This window comes from Rhinolophus sinicus, linkage group LG06, assembly GCF_036562045.2.
Source record: "Rhinolophus sinicus isolate RSC01 linkage group LG06, ASM3656204v1, whole genome shotgun sequence".
Lineage (NCBI taxonomy): Eukaryota > Metazoa > Chordata > Mammalia > Chiroptera > Rhinolophidae > Rhinolophus > Rhinolophus sinicus.
This window is the reverse complement of record NC_133756.1, coordinates 107,130,191-107,151,638: the sequence shown is the minus strand read 5'-3', so window position 1 is coordinate 107,151,638 and position 21,448 is coordinate 107,130,191. Positions and strand designations below refer to the sequence as shown.

General features: G+C 35.4%; 1 protein-coding gene across 1 annotated transcript in view; it reads left to right on the top strand.

Moving 5' to 3' along the window:
* TYR (tyrosinase) overlaps window positions 1-21,448 on the top strand; it is a 90,369-nt gene that overhangs the window by 1,373 nt on the left and 67,548 nt on the right. The window contains exon 2 of the mRNA XM_019739563.2: window positions 7,517-7,733. Within this exon, the coding sequence (XP_019595122.2) occupies window positions 7,517-7,733 (217 nt within the window). The remainder of the gene's footprint in view (window positions 1-7,516; window positions 7,734-21,448) is intronic.

Below are 21,448 nucleotides of genomic sequence, written 5' to 3'. Positions count from 1 at the left end.
ATTAAATGGCTATGGTGAGTCCTATGATCAGGAAAATTTGGGGAATATTATTTTAGATTAAATCTTCTTTTTAAAAAATATATGAGGACTCTGAGACCCAAATAGGTAAGTAATGAAAATAGCTAATATTCATTGAGCATGTAGCATGTGTGAAGCCCTGCTGCAAATGTTTTTGTGCATTAACTCATTTAATACTCTTACTAACTTTCCCCCTTCTTAAAGATTTAAAAACTGAGCTACAGATATTAGGTAACTTATACAAGATCAGAGATAAAAGTAACAGAGATAAGATTTGTTCTCAGATAGCTTGGCTTCATGACCACCCTATGCTATTTCCAAGTATGTGACTGCTATGATGTCTTTAACCAAAGGATTGGCCCATTCTGTCTCACATTGTTCATTGGGTCGCATTAGAATTTTCCCTAAAATGTGCAAACTTCAGAGGAAAAATATAAGGTATTGCTACTTTGAAATTTAATTTATATTTCTCCTATTCAGAATTCTTCACTTAGAGGCAAAAGGTAACTAAAGAAATATGCTTTTAATTGTTTATCCTTTTAAACCGTAAGGCAGAAGGAATGCTTTTCTGCTCATATTCCCAACGTTTCAAATACAGCACTTTTGACTAGCAGTGCATTATGGAACTAAACCCAAGATTTAAATAAGATGAGAAGAATCGCATTTGTGCCTTACACTCTGCAATTTTGAAATGTGGATGGTTTCCCATCCCCCACACAACTAAGTTCACACACCTTCCAAATGGAGCCTCTTGAAGCCCACTGAAAAATAGTCACTGTATAATATCTTGTGTCACTAACATCAGCTATTTACCAAGAATAATGAGTGCATTTGTGCAGGAAAGGCTGGGAAAAAATGTGCTTGGAAAAAAATCTATTTCAATAAAACTTCAGACCTCCTGCCTTAATCTATAAAGTACAAAACTCTCATCTATCTCTCACATCCTTTGTTACTGCTTAAAATATTGGTAAGCTTGGATGTGGGATGTTCAGTCACTTATAATGCTTTCCTTAACTGTACAACTTCACTTGACCCAAAAAGGCTGGAGGATTATCTAAATTCCAAGCAAGTTATAACATCCACACTAAAGCTTATTAGATAGATACTAATTGATATTTAATTACATGAGATGTATGCTACTTGGTGAGACCCAGAATTAGGTTTGTAATTGTTTTCTAATCATTTGTTATTTATTGAGTGGAAATTGTTTCCTTTAATTTTTTTTTTCTTTATGATTATGGCTCGTTCTATTTCTAAATAAAACTTTTTGGGTCTAGTAGGTAAACACTGGACTGAAACTGTTAAAACATTAGGTTTCACTAGTGTTCTATGATTAAACTGTTCTGCAGTAACTGGTGTTAAAAATAAAATCAAGAAATAGAGTGGACAAACAACACTGAAGAAAAACAAGCGATCGACAGCTTAAATAAGGAAGGTGAAATGAACGAACATTTTTTCCACCTACTGTGAGTGGTATCACTGTGTGAAGTGACAGTTACCCAACTCTAGTTGGCTTGTTTCCATTCCTTCGCACAGCCTCTCTGGTTACAGTCGTTTAAAAATTAAGATCAGTTATTTTATTGATTTAATTCAGCAGTTCTCAGCATCTAAATCATGTAAGGAGCATTCAAAAGCAAAACAAAATCAATTGCGTGAGCTCCACCCATACGACTTCTGCTGAAAAATCACTTCCAGGTCGTCCACTGTGAAGTCCAGGCATCTACATTTTTAAAACCTTCTCATATGATTCTAACGTGCAGCCAGCACTGAGAATTGCTGATTCAATTAATATGAAATTGTTTCAGTATCTCCTTCACTTTACAAACTCAGGTTCTGTAATAAGCACAACACTGGTTTAAATGCTTTTGCCTGAATCAAACGCTCCAATCAAGGACTAGACTATTTTATGTGAGATGAGATCACAGAGCTTCCATACTCAGTGAGTTCATTTATACCTTCCAAATTAGCTCGACTAATGGCCCCTTTGATACAAAGTTTCCATTTCTCCCCTTGATTTCGGATATTTTTCACTTGACACAAAAATAGAGGTTTTCGAGATTCATAGCATTTATGAACTCTTGAGCCTAAGAGACCCTCAGTAGTATCTAATAGTACCCACATTTTATAAAAGAAGATAGAAAGGCCTAAAAATGTAGGAAGAGTTGTCCAAGGTCACACAGTTGAGGACTCAGACCCAGTGCCTCTAACTCCAGTGCTATTTCAAGTCAACCATGTTGTTCCCTGTTTATCAGGAGCCATTTAGGCTCAGAAGGGATCGAATAAGCCACTAATTTATGGATGTGAATTTTGACTTGTAATCACTTTGACTCCGTCCAAATTCAATTGCACAGACAACTAGTGTAGATATACTGATACAGGTCCTTCTTATTCATGTTATAATGAAAACACTCCATTTGACTTTTACTGATCCACATCCCTTACTCAGGTAGAATTGGCCCTCGTCCTTTCGTGCTATCATTACACTTTATACAGATCTATATTATAGCACCTATAACTCTTCAGTACATGTAATTGTTTCAAACCTATCTTTGGCTACCAGACTGCCAGTTGTACCATGGTAGAGGCAATTTCTCATTTATTTTTATATCCAACCAGCCCAAGATCATGTCATATACATACACTGGGCTTTATAAATGTATGTTGAATTCAAAAAATTAAAAATCAAAGAAATGTTAGTTCCGATGTTAATATTCATTAAAAATTAAATTCTGCGTGGCTGGATTTCTAGAACCTTACACCGCACTTCTTTATAGTATTGGCTCTCTAAGGCCAAGGACACAATAATGCCAATATAAGCAGCAACTTATTCAAAGTCTAGAATAAAACATTTTGTATAATTTTCTCTGGGCTTCTACATGTGTGTGTGCATGCAAAAAAAAAAAGACAGTACACAATAAAGAAGATCAAGTAAGTTACATCTGAGTTGTAAGTGTGATTAATAATATTTACTGGTAGGGTTTTCTATTGCATAAAATTATATATATATATATACACACACACACACATACACACATATATATCAGGTAATTAATGTTAGTTTTCTTAAAAAGCTTATATTCAGAATTCACATCTTTTTTGTGTCTGTTCATTTGTTTGTTTAGTGTTAAGAGTTTTTCAAGTAGAAGCATGTCTGTCATAAATTAAAATAGCCCATTATTTTTGGAAATGGGGGTGGTGCTTCGTAACATTAACGTACAAATACCTATGTTCAATACAATTAGATCCAATGTTATTCAAGCAGCAGGCAAGCTAGCCATGAACATAAAAGGTAGATCAAGAGTAGCTGTGTCGTGATGGATCAAAATAAAGAGGAAACACATTTCCTAGGTGATAGACATGAGTGTAATGTGGTCAGGGAATTCACTCATCAGGTGAAAAGCATATCACGTGGAAGGAAAACAGTGGGAAGAAAAAAAGTCACATTTCAGCAGAGAGTCATGGGTTTAGGTAACTATGGCAACAGCTCTTTTTTCTTTATGAAAAAGATTCTGTGGAATGTCATATGGTTTACTTTTTGTTTTTTTCTCAGCTAAAACCTCAATTGCCATAATAGAATTTTTGCTCCTGAAAGCTTTTAATAACTGGTAGTTTATTGCTTTTTTTTTTAAATTTAATAGAGTACTATCTAGGTTCACCTTCTCCATTAACACATCTGTTTTGTATTTCTATCTCCTTTTTTTTCATTTGACTTGGGACACTTGATTTTTTTCCCTCTTATCATATATTTTAAACCACCTGTGTTGAAATAGAGAAAGAACAAATTCCTCGTCAGAAGACCTCTGCCACTTACTAGACGATATTGAACAAGTTATTTAGGATCTTTGGCCTTTGATTTTTCTCAAAAACAACAAAAAATTAGGGCACAATAATCATATGTGCTTATTTTCTGTGTTAATGGCGATAATAAATGGAATGGAAAGCAGAATAATGTAGTGGAAAGGGTATAACCTCTTGACTCATGCACTCATGAGTTTCAGTAGACTTTTGTAACTTGCTTAGCTGCGAGATCCTGGACAAGATATTTATTCTGAGACCCCTTTTCTCTAAAATTAGAATAATATATCATAGAGCATTACTGGGAAATGATTTAATGAAATCTGTTCATGTAAAATGACTAGTAGCTGACACATTCTTTGAGTTCCAGGTGTGGCAATAATTATCATAATATATCTTTATATGATATATCAATGTTAGTTACAATAATGAATATTCAACCAGTATTACAGAGGCTGATTTAAAAACAATTTGGTAGCCTACCCAATCATCTTGTATTAAATAATAAGAGCTGTGATTACTGAACACTGTATCCGGCACTATAAACTAACTGCTTTACATATGTTGGATTATTTGATCCTTCATAGAATGTTGTTATAATCTCCAGTTACAAATGAAAAGCCTTCATACTCAGAGAGCTTAAATAATTTCCCAAAGGTCATGTAGCTAATAGAGTCAATATCGGGAACCATGTCTTTCTGAATGACCTACATGATCAAAACATTAGTGCTAACAATTTCTCCTACCTTGTTTCTACTTCTGCATCAAATGTAAAGACAAGGATTAGGGGTTAAGTTTTTCAAATTATTTCTGGAACCAAGGTAGATTTCCTCCTTGGTACTAATACATCCAGACATCTGAACACTTAGTCACTTGGCAATTATAGTTCCAGTCAAACCTCTCTAATTTAAGTCTGCTGTAGGAGTCTTTTAGCCAGTAGGATCTTTTGAAAATACCCTGAGATGTTTTATTATTCAAACAGGAATGAAAGTTGTTTTGTCTAGGTACCTGTTGTGATGTCTAGTTAATCGACCCTCTAAAGGAATCCAATGTATTACATTCAATGCAAAAGTTAGGTTAGCTTTACTCAGCCATCCCTATGCCATTTACAGGCAGTAATAAATGTAGTGAATATAGCTTTGGAATCAGGAGGACTGTGTATTAATTTTCTAGCTCTAGCTGTAAACATCCTATGACCTTAGACTAGTCACCTAACTAACTGTTCTAGCTCTCAATTATGCATAGATAAAAGGATTGAGAAGTGTATTGAAGTATGAAGAAAACTAGAAACTGACATTTGTTGAGCCAGAGACTGTGTTATTTCATATTATTATGTATTATATTATCAATATATTAATAACATATTATATAAAATAGCATATTTATTTGTTATTTCATATTATATTTAACATTATTTCATATGACAGTTGAGGAAATTGAGACTTAGCAAGTCTAAGTAATGTGCTCATTGATACTGCTAGTATGTAGTTTTGCCAGAACTGAAGTCCACATCTACCTGAATTTAGAGCCTGATTTTTTCCCCCTCACAATGCTTCAACTCATAAATGATATCTTAGTGACCAAAAATTAAAAACTTCTCTAAGTGTATCTCATTTAACACAGTAGCAGCCATACCTGGGATGCATGGCTCATTCAGTTCTAGTTGATGGTGATTTAATTTGCTTTTACATTCCTATAGATTGCAAACGCACTGGAGCAACAGACTGATAGGATTGTCTTGCTTATTTTTAACTGTTGTGCAAACAGCTGGCCTGGAAGTCTTCTCACTCATAAAACATTGTTCTATGTGCCTTATCTGTTGTCTATAAAATTATTAATCATGCCGAGGGTTTGAGATCCTACTAGCCTTTTGAACTCTCCCATACTGACTCAGTTTCCCCATCATTAAAATAGGGATAAAAATATAAACAATCAAGGTGCAAATTTTAAAATATGAACACAGTGATGCCTTCCTCATGGTCTTGGACAAAGTAGGGCCGCAATATATATTTAATAAAAATGATAATTTTCTGCAAATACTTTCTAGGGTAGATGTTGGTACCAATAACAGGTCTAGGAACAAAAGGTGTTCAAGATATTTGTAGTTGAACATTCATTGGTTTATTCATTGATTTGTCATCCATCCATCAAATATCTATTGAGCCTCTATTCTAGAACCTGAGAATCAACAATAATAATAAAAAAGGAAAGTTGTCCTCATGGAGACTATATATTTTTAAGGGAGGTGATACTGATTGTTTATTAAGGTAGATTATAGTAAACAAAATTTAACTTTGACAAAGATGTTACCTACTCAGTGCACGCAGGTCTCCTATGAAAGTATGTGCCCATTGTGAACAGTCAGTGATGGCAGGCTGCTTTCTATTGCACTTACGTTTTGGTTTAGAATTGTTCTCTCGCTACCTAGTTACCTGCTCTCATTGAATCTAAGACATCAGTGATTTTAAGATGAAGATTTATATACCCCTGAGAAAAAAACAAATCTACCAATTAAATTATGATATTATTAAGAACTTAGAATTTTTATTTTATACTTATTGAAAGAGCTGCTTTTGACTTATTTCATCAAATATTTTTATCATAGTTTACTGTTCCCCCACATATAAAGGAAACTGTAAGTAAAGGAAGTTGATGATAGTCCCTAAAACTTCTTCATACTTAGAGTCAGACCATTTGAATTACTTTTTAAATCAAAGTCTATAATGTGTTTTTTTCTAAAATATTTCCTTGGACTTATAAATTAGGTAGAATATCAGATACATGGCAAGGAGTGGGCATTCTTAAGCATAAACAAAAGCATGGGACAGAGAAGTACCCACAATGCCCAGAGAAGAGGAGCCAGTCTGCATTTAGCAGTAGGATCACATGATTTGTAAACAAATGGCGAATGGCTGTCAGATTCAAAGTATTCTCTGGAGAAAGAACTGACAATATAGGCTGATGTTTCAATGTGAAAGACAAAGGAGAATAAAATACAAACAATAATTCACCAGTTTCTGGCTTAAACATGATGATTTATTGGTTTCTGGTTTGAGTTACAGGGTTGTTGTTATGACAGGAAATATAAGGAGAGGAACAGATTTTGGATTTTTAATGTTACATTTAAGATGCATAAAATAACACTGAAAAATGAAATCAGAGATACATATACAGGTTTAGAGTTCAGAAGAATAGTTTTGGACTAGAGATAGGAGTAAGATAGTTTTTATCATGTGGTTGCCATTTAAGCCATAAAACTAGTTGTTATAGCCAAAGAGAAAATATAAAAAGATAAAATAAGAGGGTGCAGACTTAAACTCTGGGCTAGCTTCAGGGGCATGTAACCAGTGATGTCGCACAACAGAAATTTAACAAATGTTTGTCAAATTAATTTTCTCATCAAAAAAAAAGTTAAAAAAATCATATGAAGTAGTTATTATTATCCCATATGATAGATGAGGCCTAGGGAATTCATGTTTTCTTAAGTGGCAGATGCAAGACTACAACTCTCTTCTAGGTTGTAACTTTCACGGTTTCTTTGGCAACCCTCAGAAAACTGCTTCCTTTAACAATTTACTTTAAATTATTAATCTCCTGATGATTAGAAATCCAAATGTGATAATCAGGAATCTCAACCTCCCTACCTTCTCTTTTTGACTTAGAGGTGGTGACAAGTTTTTTAACATAAAGGTGTTTTATGCAGATCATCTGTAGCCATTTGGAAGAGTACAACAGCCGTCAGGCTTTATGCAATGGAACTCCGGAGGGACCGTTGCTGCGCAATCCTGGAAACCACGACAAAGCCAGGACCCAGCGGCTCCCTTCCTCAGCTGATGTGGAATTTTGCCTGAGTTTGACCCAGTATGAATCGGGTTCCATGGATAAAACGGCCAACTTCAGCTTTCGAAATACACTGGAAGGTAATCCAACTTTTCACGTATTTAAAATTTCCTCTTTTCCAAATTTATGTTTACAATCTCTTATGCAAAACCCTAACCCAGAAGTGTTTGAGAATTCCGAATGTTCTGAGTTGGGTAAGGACGTGTGACATGCAGACATAGATGGCCAACAATCCTGGCAGAGTCTGGGCAGCATATCATAATCCAACATGTTAAAAACTCTTTAGCAAAATGTATAAATATACCCACTATGGCAATAAATAGAGATAACAGGCAGCCTAATGATGAATAAAGTCAGGTGTTGTTGTTTTTTCCAAGAAAAGAGTATTAGTATCAAACAAAATAATACACTTTCAGATCTTTTTGCATTTTGGAATTATGCGTGTAAATATAGGACTGTAAACCTATTATACTTTTCTAAGTTTTAGTGTTTTATCTAGTTTAAGATATTCTGTACACTAGGCTCTTTGAGACAAGTCTATTCTCTTAACTATAATAAAGATAAAACCCACATGTGAGGTTAAGCTCCCATCCCATTATTTCTTAAGATTCTGTGCTTCATCAGAGATTCCTTTTCACAGTTTCTTTTGGGTCCTACCTATTTTGGCGGCAAATCTTGCTTGCATCTTCCCTTCAGCATCTGTTCATTCTTCTCTGCTCAACGCTGTAGCACTCATGAAACCCATCCACTTCACTTCAATTTGCATTATGGAAACAAACCTATAAACAAAACAAACAAAAACAAGAATATTAACTCCAGTCACAGTTTTAACTGGATGTTTGGAAAGACATAGGGTACTAACTTGTGGCAAGGCAGGCGACTCAAAATTTAACATTCCACCTCCTAAAAACTTGTTGGCATCCTACCATGTGGAAAAACCTTTGTCTCTCCCCTTATTTCTTTTTCCTTTACTTTTTTTCTTGTCATTAATTGTTGTTTTTAACTTTAACTTCTGTTGCTCAACTGTGCACAGTAGTTTCACTGTCTCTTTCATTTCCCTGTATCCTTCCAATCCATAACCTCAAGGCCTTACTCTCCCTCAGAAGCAACTTAAACAAGGAGAATATCATCCTAAGGAGGAATCCCAGTGTGAGCTGCTAAAATAAAAAATGATTTTTACCTTCCTAAAATAATATGAATGATTAATGTTTTCCAAGTAATCGCTATATGCAAAGCATGGTACCAAATATTTTGTGTAGCACTATCTCACTTAATTCTTACAATCATCCTCTGAGGAAGATGGGATCCTTATTTCCAGTTTAAAGAAAGGAAACAGGATCAGAGCCATTAAGTAATTTGGCTACCATTGCTCATCCGGTAAGTGGCAGAGCTACATCTGTTCCTAAATTTGTCGAGTGCCAAAATCCAAGAATCCTTTCGATTGTACTCTGATGACTCAGAGTGGGCTGAGCGTTTCTTGAAGGTGGACAATATCAAGCTGGTCTTTCAATAATATCACGTAAGAAGGCAAAGCATGGTGATCAGGAGTCTCAGATACTACAAGCTAAGGCAAAGGCATACATACAAACTGACAGTCACCATCTGGGAGGATTGGGTGTCCTTGTAGACTGTGTAGGGTTTAACAGGATGCCAAATGCTGACTTAATGACATTGCAAAGTGGGCCTTTATACTAAAAGGAACTGGAGGGAGGACTTCACAGGTATCTCAAACAGATTTTTTTTGGCAGTGAGAAAGCATGGATTTTGTTATTAAGGAACATGGGCAGGTCACAGAAATAAGATGGAGCCTCATTTCTCTGGCTCTCAAATCAATAAAGAAAAGTGACATGGGCTGTGTCAACGCAGCCAGTGGCTTTCAAATGAGTTTCTAATGCACAGAGATGAGTAGAGAACATCAGGCTTATTGCAAGTAACTTGCTACCACTAATAAATTGTTTGTGAATTATTTTCTTGCTTTTTTTCCCCCCAATAATTATTCTCATTCACACAGTTCTAGTATGGTTTCTTGAGGAGGAGAGAAAAGGCATATTGTAGCACATTATCTGGCACATAATAGGTGTTCAATAAGTATAGATAACTGAATATATAAATAATATCTAAGGTACTTCAAGTTGCACCTAAGCCACAATTTAGCTTAAGCATGATTGTTACATGAAGTCAATGTACTGGTGGAAAAATGTTAGAAAACAATGATCTGATCTCTAACAAGGGCTTTTCCTGACCAGGGACACATTTTTTGTTACTCTTTTCTTTAAACATTTATTTCAGACATAATTTTAAACTTCCAGAAAAAATTGCAACAATAAAAACAGTACAAAAAACACACACATACCTTTGATCCACATTCACTTATTGTTTACATGTTATCTTGTTTGCTTTCTTCCTCTGTATCCCAATCTTAACCTTTCTTTTGAGGGTAAATTGTATAGATCAGAATCATTTATCCCTGGACATTTCAGTGTGTTTTTACTTAGAACAGGAATATTCTCTCACATAACTACAGAACAGTTATCAACCTCAGGAAATTCTATATCAATATAATGATTTATTCTAATTTAATGTTTATATTCCAATTTTTTTTCAATAGAACTAAGAATATTCTTTATAGCATTTTTTTTTCCTCTCTAATAGGAGCCAATCTAAAGTCAGGAAGTATTCAGTTGTCTTGTATCACTAGCCTTCTTTTATCTGAACTATTTTCACAGCCTTTTTTTTTTTTTTTTATGAGATTGACATTTTGGGGGAATACAGTTTCTCCCCCTATTTTAAAATAGAATTTTCCTCAATTTGAGTTTGTCTGCTGTTTCCTCATGAATTCATTCTTAGCCAGAATTCTACATAGGTGATTTTGTGTCTTTCTAAGAGGGTGCCACATCTGTACGCACATGATGACCATCTGTCTCGCATTGATGATATTAATTTGATCACCTGCTCCAGGTATGGTCCAATTTCCCCACTGTATAATTACTTTTTCCCCCTCTCCAACTAATAAATTGACTACAGGGAGACATTTTTTAAGACAATGCAAATATCCTGCTGCTCATTACACTTTCCTCCTGCAGTTACCATCCATTGAATGCTACAAAATGATGACTTTCCAACTTCATCACTCCCTTTACATTTATTAGCCAGAACTCAGGATTCCACTATTAGCAAGAGCCTGCCCGCCTTTCTTTCTTTCCTTCCTTCCTTCTTTTCTTCCTTCCTTCTTTTCATTCCTTCCTTCCTTTTTTCCTTCCTTCTTTCATTCTCTATTATTTATCTATCTATATGTATCTATCTATCATCTATCCATCTATTATATGGAGTAAAGACTTTCCATTTTTTCCATGGTGTATAATTCATTAAGTTGCATAATTATCTTGGTGCTTAAATGGTCCCAGATTTCACCTGTGGGCACACCTTCAAGCTGGCTCTTATGTCTTTGTTTCATATTCCCATCATTTTTTTTAGCACTTTCTTTCTTCCTAATATAATAAAATATTCTAGAGTCATCTTGTACCTACACTGCCCCAGATCTGGATTCAGCCACATCTCCAAGAAACATTGGTTCTTTTCAGTGGGGAGGGATAATAGACAAAAAGATCTGGGAGTAACTTTTGTTCTGCTCATTGGAGAGACACATTTTATCTGAAAACTCAGACAGGGTGGCATGCGGGATGTCTTGGCCTACTAGGAGTGCTCAAGTGACTACAGCTGCAAGGGGAACAGGACTGGGGAAGCAGGAGCATAAGCAAGCATTGGACCCTACTCTCTCAATAAACGCAGGTGGAATTGAGTGGTTGGTTTTTCATGAACATCACAGTTATTGCTGCCCTTTTTTATTTTGGGCCTTGTGAGTGGTATGTCATGTACGGCCCATAGAACAAATTCTCTCAGCCAGTCCTGGGATAGAGGAGCTGTTGTGTTTCCTACTAAAGTTATCTGCGTATGTTTCCTCAGTTTTTCTCTTAGATTTAAATGCTGAAATATTAAAGATGTGCAATTTATAAATTGTGTAAAAGAGACTCATGTTTTTAGATAAGGCAAAGAAAAATGAGAATGCATTATGATTAGGTTAAACAGTTGTTCCCCATGGAGTGGGGGCTATTAGATTCAAAGACTACCCATGGTATCCTGCACTTCACAGTTTGTAATAGTCTAATAGGCTGATGCAAAATCAGCACTAGTGTGTCTGTTGGAGGGTGAGGGAGGTCTGGCTATTTACTGAAGTGGTCAAAGGCAGTCAAACTGACTGGAATTTCATTCAAACTCCACCATTTTTTGGATGTGTTCCCTTAAGTAAGTTATTTTACTGCTGGGCCTTAGTTTCATCATCTAAAAAATTACGGATATGAATAATAATTTATGGGTTCATGTAAGGACTGAGTGATATAACACATGTAAATGTAAAATATTTATTCAATAAATTACAGCTATTACTATGTTAAACTAATTCACTATTGACAATCAGTTATCAATCAGTAATTTTTCTGACAATTAGCTTAGAAATCAAGTATAGACTGGTACCTGAAAAAATAAATCATGATAAGCTAGGTGTAGTGGAAAACTAGGGAGGGAGAAGGGTGGAAAAGAAAAATTCTACTGATAGACTGAGAGATAGATAGCATTTCTGGAGATCAATAGCCTTCCAGGAGATTTCCCAAAAACAAGGAGACAAAGGCAAAGGCAATGCCTGTTCCACAAAACAGAAAATGAGACGTTGTATCTGGCTAGAATATTGAGTTTGTAGTGGGAAATAACAAGAGGTCTAAAGAGTTCAAAATATACCATGCACACCAGTGTTTCTCAATCTTCTATGAAGGAAAAAATGTAAAAAGGTATAAGCCCCTAAGGATATGTCCACAGATTCCTAAGGAATTAAGAAGCTAAACTTTATTCTATGTAAATGTCTTTCATATCTTCCCCAGAAAAGAGATATATTTGAAAACCCAGTGTTTAACAATCATGACAAAATGTTCGGATCTTGAAGACTATGTCTACATACCTTGTTTGGTGAAACACTGCTGTGGACAACTAGTCATGAGAGGTTTTTAAGCAGGAGAGATGTAAGTCTATCAATATTTCAGAAAGATACGAAGCAAGTGGCCTTAGCAGAATGCACAAAGATTAATCAATGAGCTAATGGGGGGACGATGGATGGTGAGGGCTTGTTTTAAGGTAAGGAGAATGAGACGAAGATGAGTCGGTTAGAGTATAGAAACGTGTATGCTCTAGAGCAGGGGTGTCCAAACTGCAACCCGCGGGCCAACTGTGGCCCATGATCCCGTGTTAACTGGCCCACAGCAAATTCCAAAAATATGTTTAGTTTATTTAAATAAACCAGGTGAGGCAATACGTACTTCACCTCGAGTGAGTGGCCCGGCTGTTTATGTATTTTAACATATATGGCCCTTGGTGAAAACCGTTGAAAAAAGTTTGGACACCCCTGCTCTAGAGTATAGTGTGCCAGAAGCTCCTGGTGAGGGATTAGGAGGCAGAAAGGTGAGCAACACATCAAGGATGATTCTGAAATGTCTACCATTAATTTCTAATAATTGGTCCTTGTTTTGTCCTCTTAAGCTCTACACCATAAAAAATCTAGCTTGTCTTCATATAACAGCTTTTCCAAAAAAAAAAGCAAACCTGCTATTATGAGTCTCTAGAACTTTTTTCCCTGTATCCAGCCCTTCAATCCTGTCTAATTTATTGTGACTGTCAAACATGTCACTGGGAAGTGTCTTACCGCTTCATTTGCTAGGATTTCTTGAGGAACAGTCTAGAGAGTGGTAAATGAGTTCTGAGCTTTAAGTAAAAGGGAAGGGAAGTTTTAAATACGGTTATAAGGTTGCACTGTGCATATTTGAAGAGAAAGGCCAGCAGCCTGTCAAAATGAAATCTCAAAGAATAACCTATTTTTCAATCTCTCTGCCTGAGAAATGGGCTTTCTTAGGACATCCAGAAATGATCACACTGACTCAAAAAAATAAATTCAGTTGTGACTGGTTGTACAGACCAGAACACAAAGGACACTGTTTAAACAGGGTGAAACATTCAAGTGATCAGATGGCCCCTACACATCTGTACCAATTCTGAGGGAGTCCGAGAAAGCTGAGTGGCTTGGTATAGACTGGTATACACTGATCCAGAACAGAGGTGGAGGATTTTGATAGACAATTCATCCAGATCAGAAAAACTTTTCCAAATCTGGATTACTTAACCCCCTAGAATTACCTCCTTACCAACACTGTTGATATTCTGATTGGGAAACAATCCTGATCATAATAACAATAATAAAAATCCTTACGTGCCAGATAGTCTAATTCTTACACATTATATTATTTAATTCTTACGACAGTCTCATAATGTTTAATATTCACTGATTAAGCTAAAGCACCATTTTTAGTAGTTATTCCAATGAGTGTAGGTGACAATCTGTCTCTTTCCAGTTGAATGAGCTGATACATCTCATTGGACTTAAAGGATAAGCTTTCTTCTCTTTACTCCAAATTCTCAGGGCAAATAGGTAGGACCTGTCCTATAACACGTAGGGAATTCAAACAGATGTCCTCTGTATTATTTTCTAAGTGGGTTTATTTTGAATGTGATTCTTTAATCAGGAGATAATGTTGCCTTTTTTAAAAGTCTGAAATAAAATAGGGACTGCTATAAAATAGCTATTTGCTAAAGAAAATCTCATTTTCCAATAATTCAAGTTAAGGTCCTGGAAGATCTTCAAGGAGCAAAATAATAATGCACCTCTTCCAGGTATAGAGTTAGGTATTAGACACATGGAGATTTCATTTTCTTGAGACAAATCTTGAAAAAAATGTCACCACTCATTAGCAACGAAACACTGCAATGAAAAAGCAGAATTCTATATTCATGCATTTATTCATTTAGCAAATATGAGTTGAGAGATGTCAGGATACCAAAGACAAATTAACTATGTCCCATGTATATGTAGAAAGGACTGTTTTGTAATCTTCCATAGTGAATTATCTAAAATATTTTAGTTTCAGTATCTACTTACAACTCTTACTTTCTGTTGTTCGCTTTCTAGAAAATGTCTGTCAAATGCCTAAGTCTGAATGACCATGGTTTATCTCTCAAATATGCATTCTGGTAAAATGGCATTCCACAAAAAACATGGTTAGTTAGCCCTCAATACAAAAAAAAAAAAAAAAAAGCACTTGCCACACACAAGTGCTTTTCCTCTAAATTACCGTCATACTTCAGAATGCATCAGAAATATTACATAAGTATGTCCCATTCTGAGTTTTCTAAGTTGCCATAGTGGAGCTTAGATCTCTCATACACTTCCAATCTTGCCTCTGTTATGAGGCCCAGCACTAATCATTGTACTCTGTGTGGATTTCTTGGAAGAAATCCTTGTGTAAAAACAGAATTTTTTGGATGACCGAAAACTAAAGAAGAATTACAATCAAAAATTAATAAAAGTACATAGACTTCCACTTCTGGTAAAATACAGTAAATACACTTTTCCCTATTCTCCTTTCTCAGTATAACTAAAATCTCTGGATATTTTATAGAAAACAAACAAAATAATATAAATGATGAAGATAAGGCAGAATAGCTAGAAAGTCTGGGATCTCTTGACATGGTGGTGAGTCTCTTGTTGTTGTTTTTTTCTGTTTGTCTCATACATCCAAGATTTGAAGCTGAAAAAGACAAAAAAAAAAAGACCTGGCAACAGCAAGAGGTGCAGACAAAAACAAACCAACAAAAACAAACAACAAAACCTGCTCTCTCTAGCCAAAAGACAAGGCAAGGGGCAGAAAACTTTCAAGCAATAACCACTACACTCCTTTCATACACCAAAAAATACAAAAAAAGAAACCCTGTGGCACAACCCCCACCCATGCCAAAAAAGGCTGGTTGGGATGACTAGGCCTCCACCCTTGCCAGACTAACAATGTATACCGATGCCCCAGCCAGGAGGATGTCAGAAAAGACTGAGCAGGAAACAGAGATGTGCATCCCAACCAGGAAGTAAGGGACCACTCCCCCTACGTTAAATGGGAGCCATGCAGGGGAGCTGCATTTCCACACCTACCTGGCAGCAAAGAGATGCCTCTCTTCTTCTCTGCTGAACTTGTGTTAGAGGAAACCTAGTAGGGAGGCAGGAACTCAACTATTACCCAGCGATATTGAGGCCATCCAATCCGTGGTGCTAGTGGAGGCCAAGTGGGGCAGAAATGAGTCATTCCTATCTCTCACAGCCAGCACGGTGAAGAGGACTAGCGGGGAGTCCGGTCAAGTGGGGAACGACTTCTTTCCCCAACTAGTTCTGATGAGGCAGTGTTTGTTTTCCCTTCCTTTGCTGGAGTTGAGTCAGAGAAAGCCAGTTAAAATAGAAGATTTAATAAGATCCAGAATCTCATAATATTCAAAACATTCAAGTTTCAGGCAAAAAGTCACTTAGCATACTAAGAAAATCTCATATTTTAGTGAAAAAGGACAATCATTAGATAGTGACACTGAGCTAACAGAGAGGGACATTACATAATGATAAATGAATCATTCCACCAAGAAGACATAGCAATCCTAAATATGTATGTACCAGACAAAAAAAGCTCCAAAATATATGAAGCAAAAACTAATAGAACTGAAAGGAAAAACAGACAGATCCACAATTATAGATGGAGACTTTAATACCCCTTTCTCAACAATTGATAGGACTTGACAGAATATCTACAAGGATATAGAAGAACACAACAACACCATCAACCAAAAGAATCTAATTGATATTTTAGAACTTTTCACCCAACAACAAAATGGTAAACATTCTTTTTGAGTGCTTGATACAAAACATGTTTTAAGATAGACCATCTTGTAGACCATAAAACCATCCTAAACAAATCTTTAAAAATTGAAATCATACAGATTGTGTTCTCCAACCATAATGAACTAGAAATCAATGAATGAAACTAGAAATCAATAACATAAAGATAACAAGAAAATATCATCCAAAAAATTGAAAGAAGGAAAACCAGAGACCAATATCTTTCAGGCATGTAGATATAAAATCCTTAACAAAATATTAACAAATAGAATTCAGCAGTATGTAAAAAAGAATCCTACATTATGAATCAAGTGAAGTTTATTCTAAAAATGCAAAAATAGTTCAATATGTAAGTGTTTTGTATCTTGACTCTTTCAATGACAATATGCTGGCTGTAATATTGCGTTATCGTTTTTCAAGGTGTTACCATTGGGGGGAAGTGAATAAAGGGAACATGAGAGCTCTCTCTATTATTTCTTATAACACATATGAATCTAGAGTTGTCTCAAAATTAAAAATTTAATTATAATGGAACAAAACAAAAATACAAACAAAACAGTTTTAGGCTAATATTTGAAATTTACTTTTAAATAGATGGATGAAATAAAAGACCACAATACTAAGAACCTTCTCTTGGTCAAACAATGAATGACACTCTTGTGCATTGGCAGTTATTGATTCATTAACATGAAGAGATGCAATCTGTAGCACTATCCAAGATAATATTATAATTATTGATATGTCCAAAAGCAGGCTTAAGGTAAAAATAATATAGATTTTATTCTAAATGCTGCAGTCCACTAATAGCTATTATCACTTTTTTTCCTGACAGTTTGAGATTAATGGAAGAATTATTGCCCCAGAGAATAATTGCTCAATAACTTCTGTAAAATTCACCTGAACCTAGATTGTTTACAAAGAATTTCCTTAAATATACATCATAGTTCTAGTAGACCAAGAACTATCTGAATCTCTAATTTTGTAAATACCTCTAAAACGTATTTATTAATCTTAAGAACCATCCTTCTTTGATGCCCTGGCCTTGTTTTTATTTATAAATACAGCATTAGCAGTTGCTTTTTATTTCATGGTCATATTTTATGAAGGAATGGGTTTCCATATCAATTCATCACGGCTATTATTTATGTTGTAGTAAGGTGAGAACTACAAACCTTTTAATAAGGCAATGGCGATGTGGAAAGTCGGCTAGCTTACTGGTTAAGAAAGAGTCTTGCTCCTATTTTTAAGTCTTGCAGTTGAATCAAATTTCTGATTTGGGAAAAAATATATGAATGGTTATGTGTCATTGGCTTTGGAAATTTGATATAAATTGTCTAACGATGCACTGAAATAAGTATTTTTTTTTTCTTTAAACATATCTGTATAGAGAAGGATAAATAGAAAAGTTGATCATTAGACTAAAGTATTTGGGAAATATAGATGGTACATACCCTTTTAGAGCTTCAAAACACAACTTGGAATAAGAGATCTAAGAAGGTCTACAATAGAGAGCTGTTTTGATTTGTTTAACTCAAAATATTTACAGCTAATTTGACAATAAAACCCATCTACCATCATTACCTTGTCTCTTTTATTACCCCAAATACTCTTTCAAAATCATTTGGTTTATAAATTTCCAGAAATTTACTTGGGAAAATGTGGTCTAAAATTAAAGTGTTACATCTACAAATACCAAGGGTTAATTCTAGTCTCCATCTTTTTAGACTCAATAAATTATATACCAGTGACTGAATAATTATCCATTCCTTCTTTACAGTTAAGTTTAGGAGGCTCAATATAATTATTTACTTATTTAGGTTAGTAGAAATCTGTAGTTGAACTTTAGTTGGATCCAAGGGAAAACACGTGAGACAGAAACTTGTCTCCAATGCTAAGTATGTCATAAGATACTACTTTCCTAAAAGAAACTTGTCTCCAATGCTAAGCATGTCATAAGATGCTACTTTCCTGCTAAAGTTCATCTAGCAGTTCTTAAAAAAAATTGAAGTTACCGCATTGTACAACTCTTAGGATACCACCCAAATTTTATTGTATTGTGCTCTAGAGAATGAAATTATCGTAAAATTTAACATAAATGATACTCCCTAAGGCTCTGCATTTTTACTGTACTATAAATCTATCCTCCCTTAAAATTAAAAGCCAAAGAAAACTAATAGCTAACATTTATTGAGAGGTTACTAAATGTTAAGTACATTAGTAAATAATTTATCTACCTTTTATCAACTTTATCCTAAGTGGTAAATTCTCCTTATTATCCCCACTATATAGATTTTAAAAACTGTCAAAAAGGCAGTCATCTGCATACAGCAACATAGATCATAAGTGACAGAACTGAAGTAAAGGGAGTGGGGGGTGGGAGATGAGGGTAAGGGGGATCAAATATATGGTAATGGAAGGAGAACTGACTCTGGGTGGTGAACACACAATGGGATTTATAGATGACGTAATACAGAATTGTACACCTGAAATCTATGTAATTTTATGAACCATTGTCACCCCAATTAAAAAAAAAAAAAGAAATCCAAAATCAATAGCAAGTCTGATCTCATAATCTCATTGGAAAACATTTAGAAATATGATAAGTATATGACCATCTTTGAAGAGGGATCACTTGAATTTAAGACATGAGACCCTGGGTAAGTCATTCAACTTCACAAAGCACATCTTTTTCATTTATAAAATACAGATAATATTTCTGTACTATCTATCTCTAAGATAATGTTTGTTATATTACAATGAAGAAAACCTTTATTAGGATTTATTCAAGGTGTTAGAATATTATCTTTTATCAATAATTTTAACTCAAACTATATATTTTCTCTTTTTCCTCCTGTAGTAAATTCAGAACCTTGTGAGTGATTTCACAGTAGGTGACTTACCAATAAAAGACTTGAAATCTTGTGGACTTGGAATTATAAATGTAGTTGCTTGAATGAGTAAAAGAGAATGTACCAGTAAAAAGGATGAGTTTCATAAGCAGAAATACTTGAAATATGATAATTTATCAGTATAAGAAACATCACATATAAATACCAAACACCAACTATGGTTCTAACTATTCGTTCTGAGATTTCACAGGCCATTAGTTTCACAGGATATTGCTGAATTAGTCTATTTCTCCTTCTATTAATTAGGGCTCACTTTAAAATATTGTAAGAAAGAAAACCCAAATAATGTGGCTTTAAGACGACAGATGTTCATTTTGATCTCATGAAACAATGCAGAGGTAGACATCCCAGGACTAGTAGTGCAATCACCTATTCTCGACTCCCAGCTTCTGTCTCTAGATCTTCATTCTAATGTCATCTTAATCAGTGGGAAGAGCACAAAGTGGGAAGAGGACTCATGTCTATTCCTCTTTAAAGGCATAAGTGAGAAGTGTCTCTCAATTCCATTTTATCCTTATGGCTAAACAGGCATGACCATGCTTAGCTCTAAAGGGAAACTGGAACATGTCATCTCTTGCTAGTGGCCATGTGCCCTACTACATTTAGGATAATCATTATTAGGAGAAAGAGGAGAATTGGTATTGGTGAAAAAAGGAGAGTAGTTTATGTCACAATCCCTTTTCCTAGTGTTTACTGAAATAATATAAAATTAAAATCAAGTACTCTTACCACAGTGGTCTCTCTACAAAGTTTCATATAAAACAATTAATTCTGTAGTGGTAAATGAAGTGTCAAAATATTATTTTACTTCAGACCTTCCAAGTTATTAACCTTGTGAGCATTTATTATATAACTTAGAGAACTGGAATGTGTTAGAGTAACATGCGAGGATGTTATGAACTGAATGTTTGTATCCCCTCCAAATGCATATGCTGAAACCTTACCCCCCAACGTGTTGGTATTAAAAGGTGGGCCTTTGAGATTTCATTAGGATTCCATGAGGTCATGAGCGTGGAGCCCTAATGAACAGAATTAGTGCCATTGTAGGAGTCACAGCCGACCTGGCTCCCCGTCTGCTCTCTACCATGTGAAACGTCACCATGAACTGGCAGTCAGCAGTTTGCAACCTGGAAGAGGGCCCTCACCAGAACTTGACCATTCTGGCACCTTAATCTCAGACTTCCAGCCTCCAGAACTGTGAGAAATAAATGTCTGTTGTCACCCAGTCTATGGTGCTTTGTTATGATAGCCCAGATTGACTGAACCATAGAAGCTCTAACAAACAAACCATCATATTTTAGTGACCTAACCTAATAAAAATTGTTTGATTTCCTGCCCGCACAAAGTTCAGTTTTCTAATAAGGTTTGGTGAGTGGCCTTTTGCATGGCCACTTTAGTAACTACCATCCCCCAGCTTTCTGATGGATCTTCTGCAGCTTCCTGAGAAACAAGGGAACAAGGTGTTCAGAGGGTGTCTTACAGAAGAAATACACTGGTCAAGCCTGGCAGTGGCCTACCTACATTCTACCCACATTCCACGGGCCACAATTTAGTCATAGGGCCACACCTAAATGCATGAATGGTTATGAATCCAGGAGTTTGGGAAAACAGGCTTCATGAACACATTTTGTTGTGTCTTTCTGTTTGAGCCTTTTGAATTTTTTTTTTCCCTTCTAGGATCTAGTAATTGCTGAGGGGTTTTGTTTTTGGCAGGGATGCCTCATTTACATTGAAGCCTTTCAATTCTTGGCTGAAAAAAGATAATTTATTTTCTCTCACTCGCCACTGCTTTCTTCCCCCCACCCCCTTTCAACAATATTTTCCCACTTATCCCATTTTCCACGAAGTAGAAAAAGTTCATGAAATTCTGTTTTTGCCAGCCGTTGTATATTCTTTCTCAATGGCCTCTCCCAAAGTATATTCCATAATTGATGGGTGAATGATTGTTTCTATTAACATGCTTTGTTGCAATGAAGAATCAGCTATCTCTTCTCTCCTAACATCTACTATTATCTCCTCCATGCTGAGCAACACCATAGCCATTATTCATACAAGCTGCTCATCCCTTTCTCTATATACA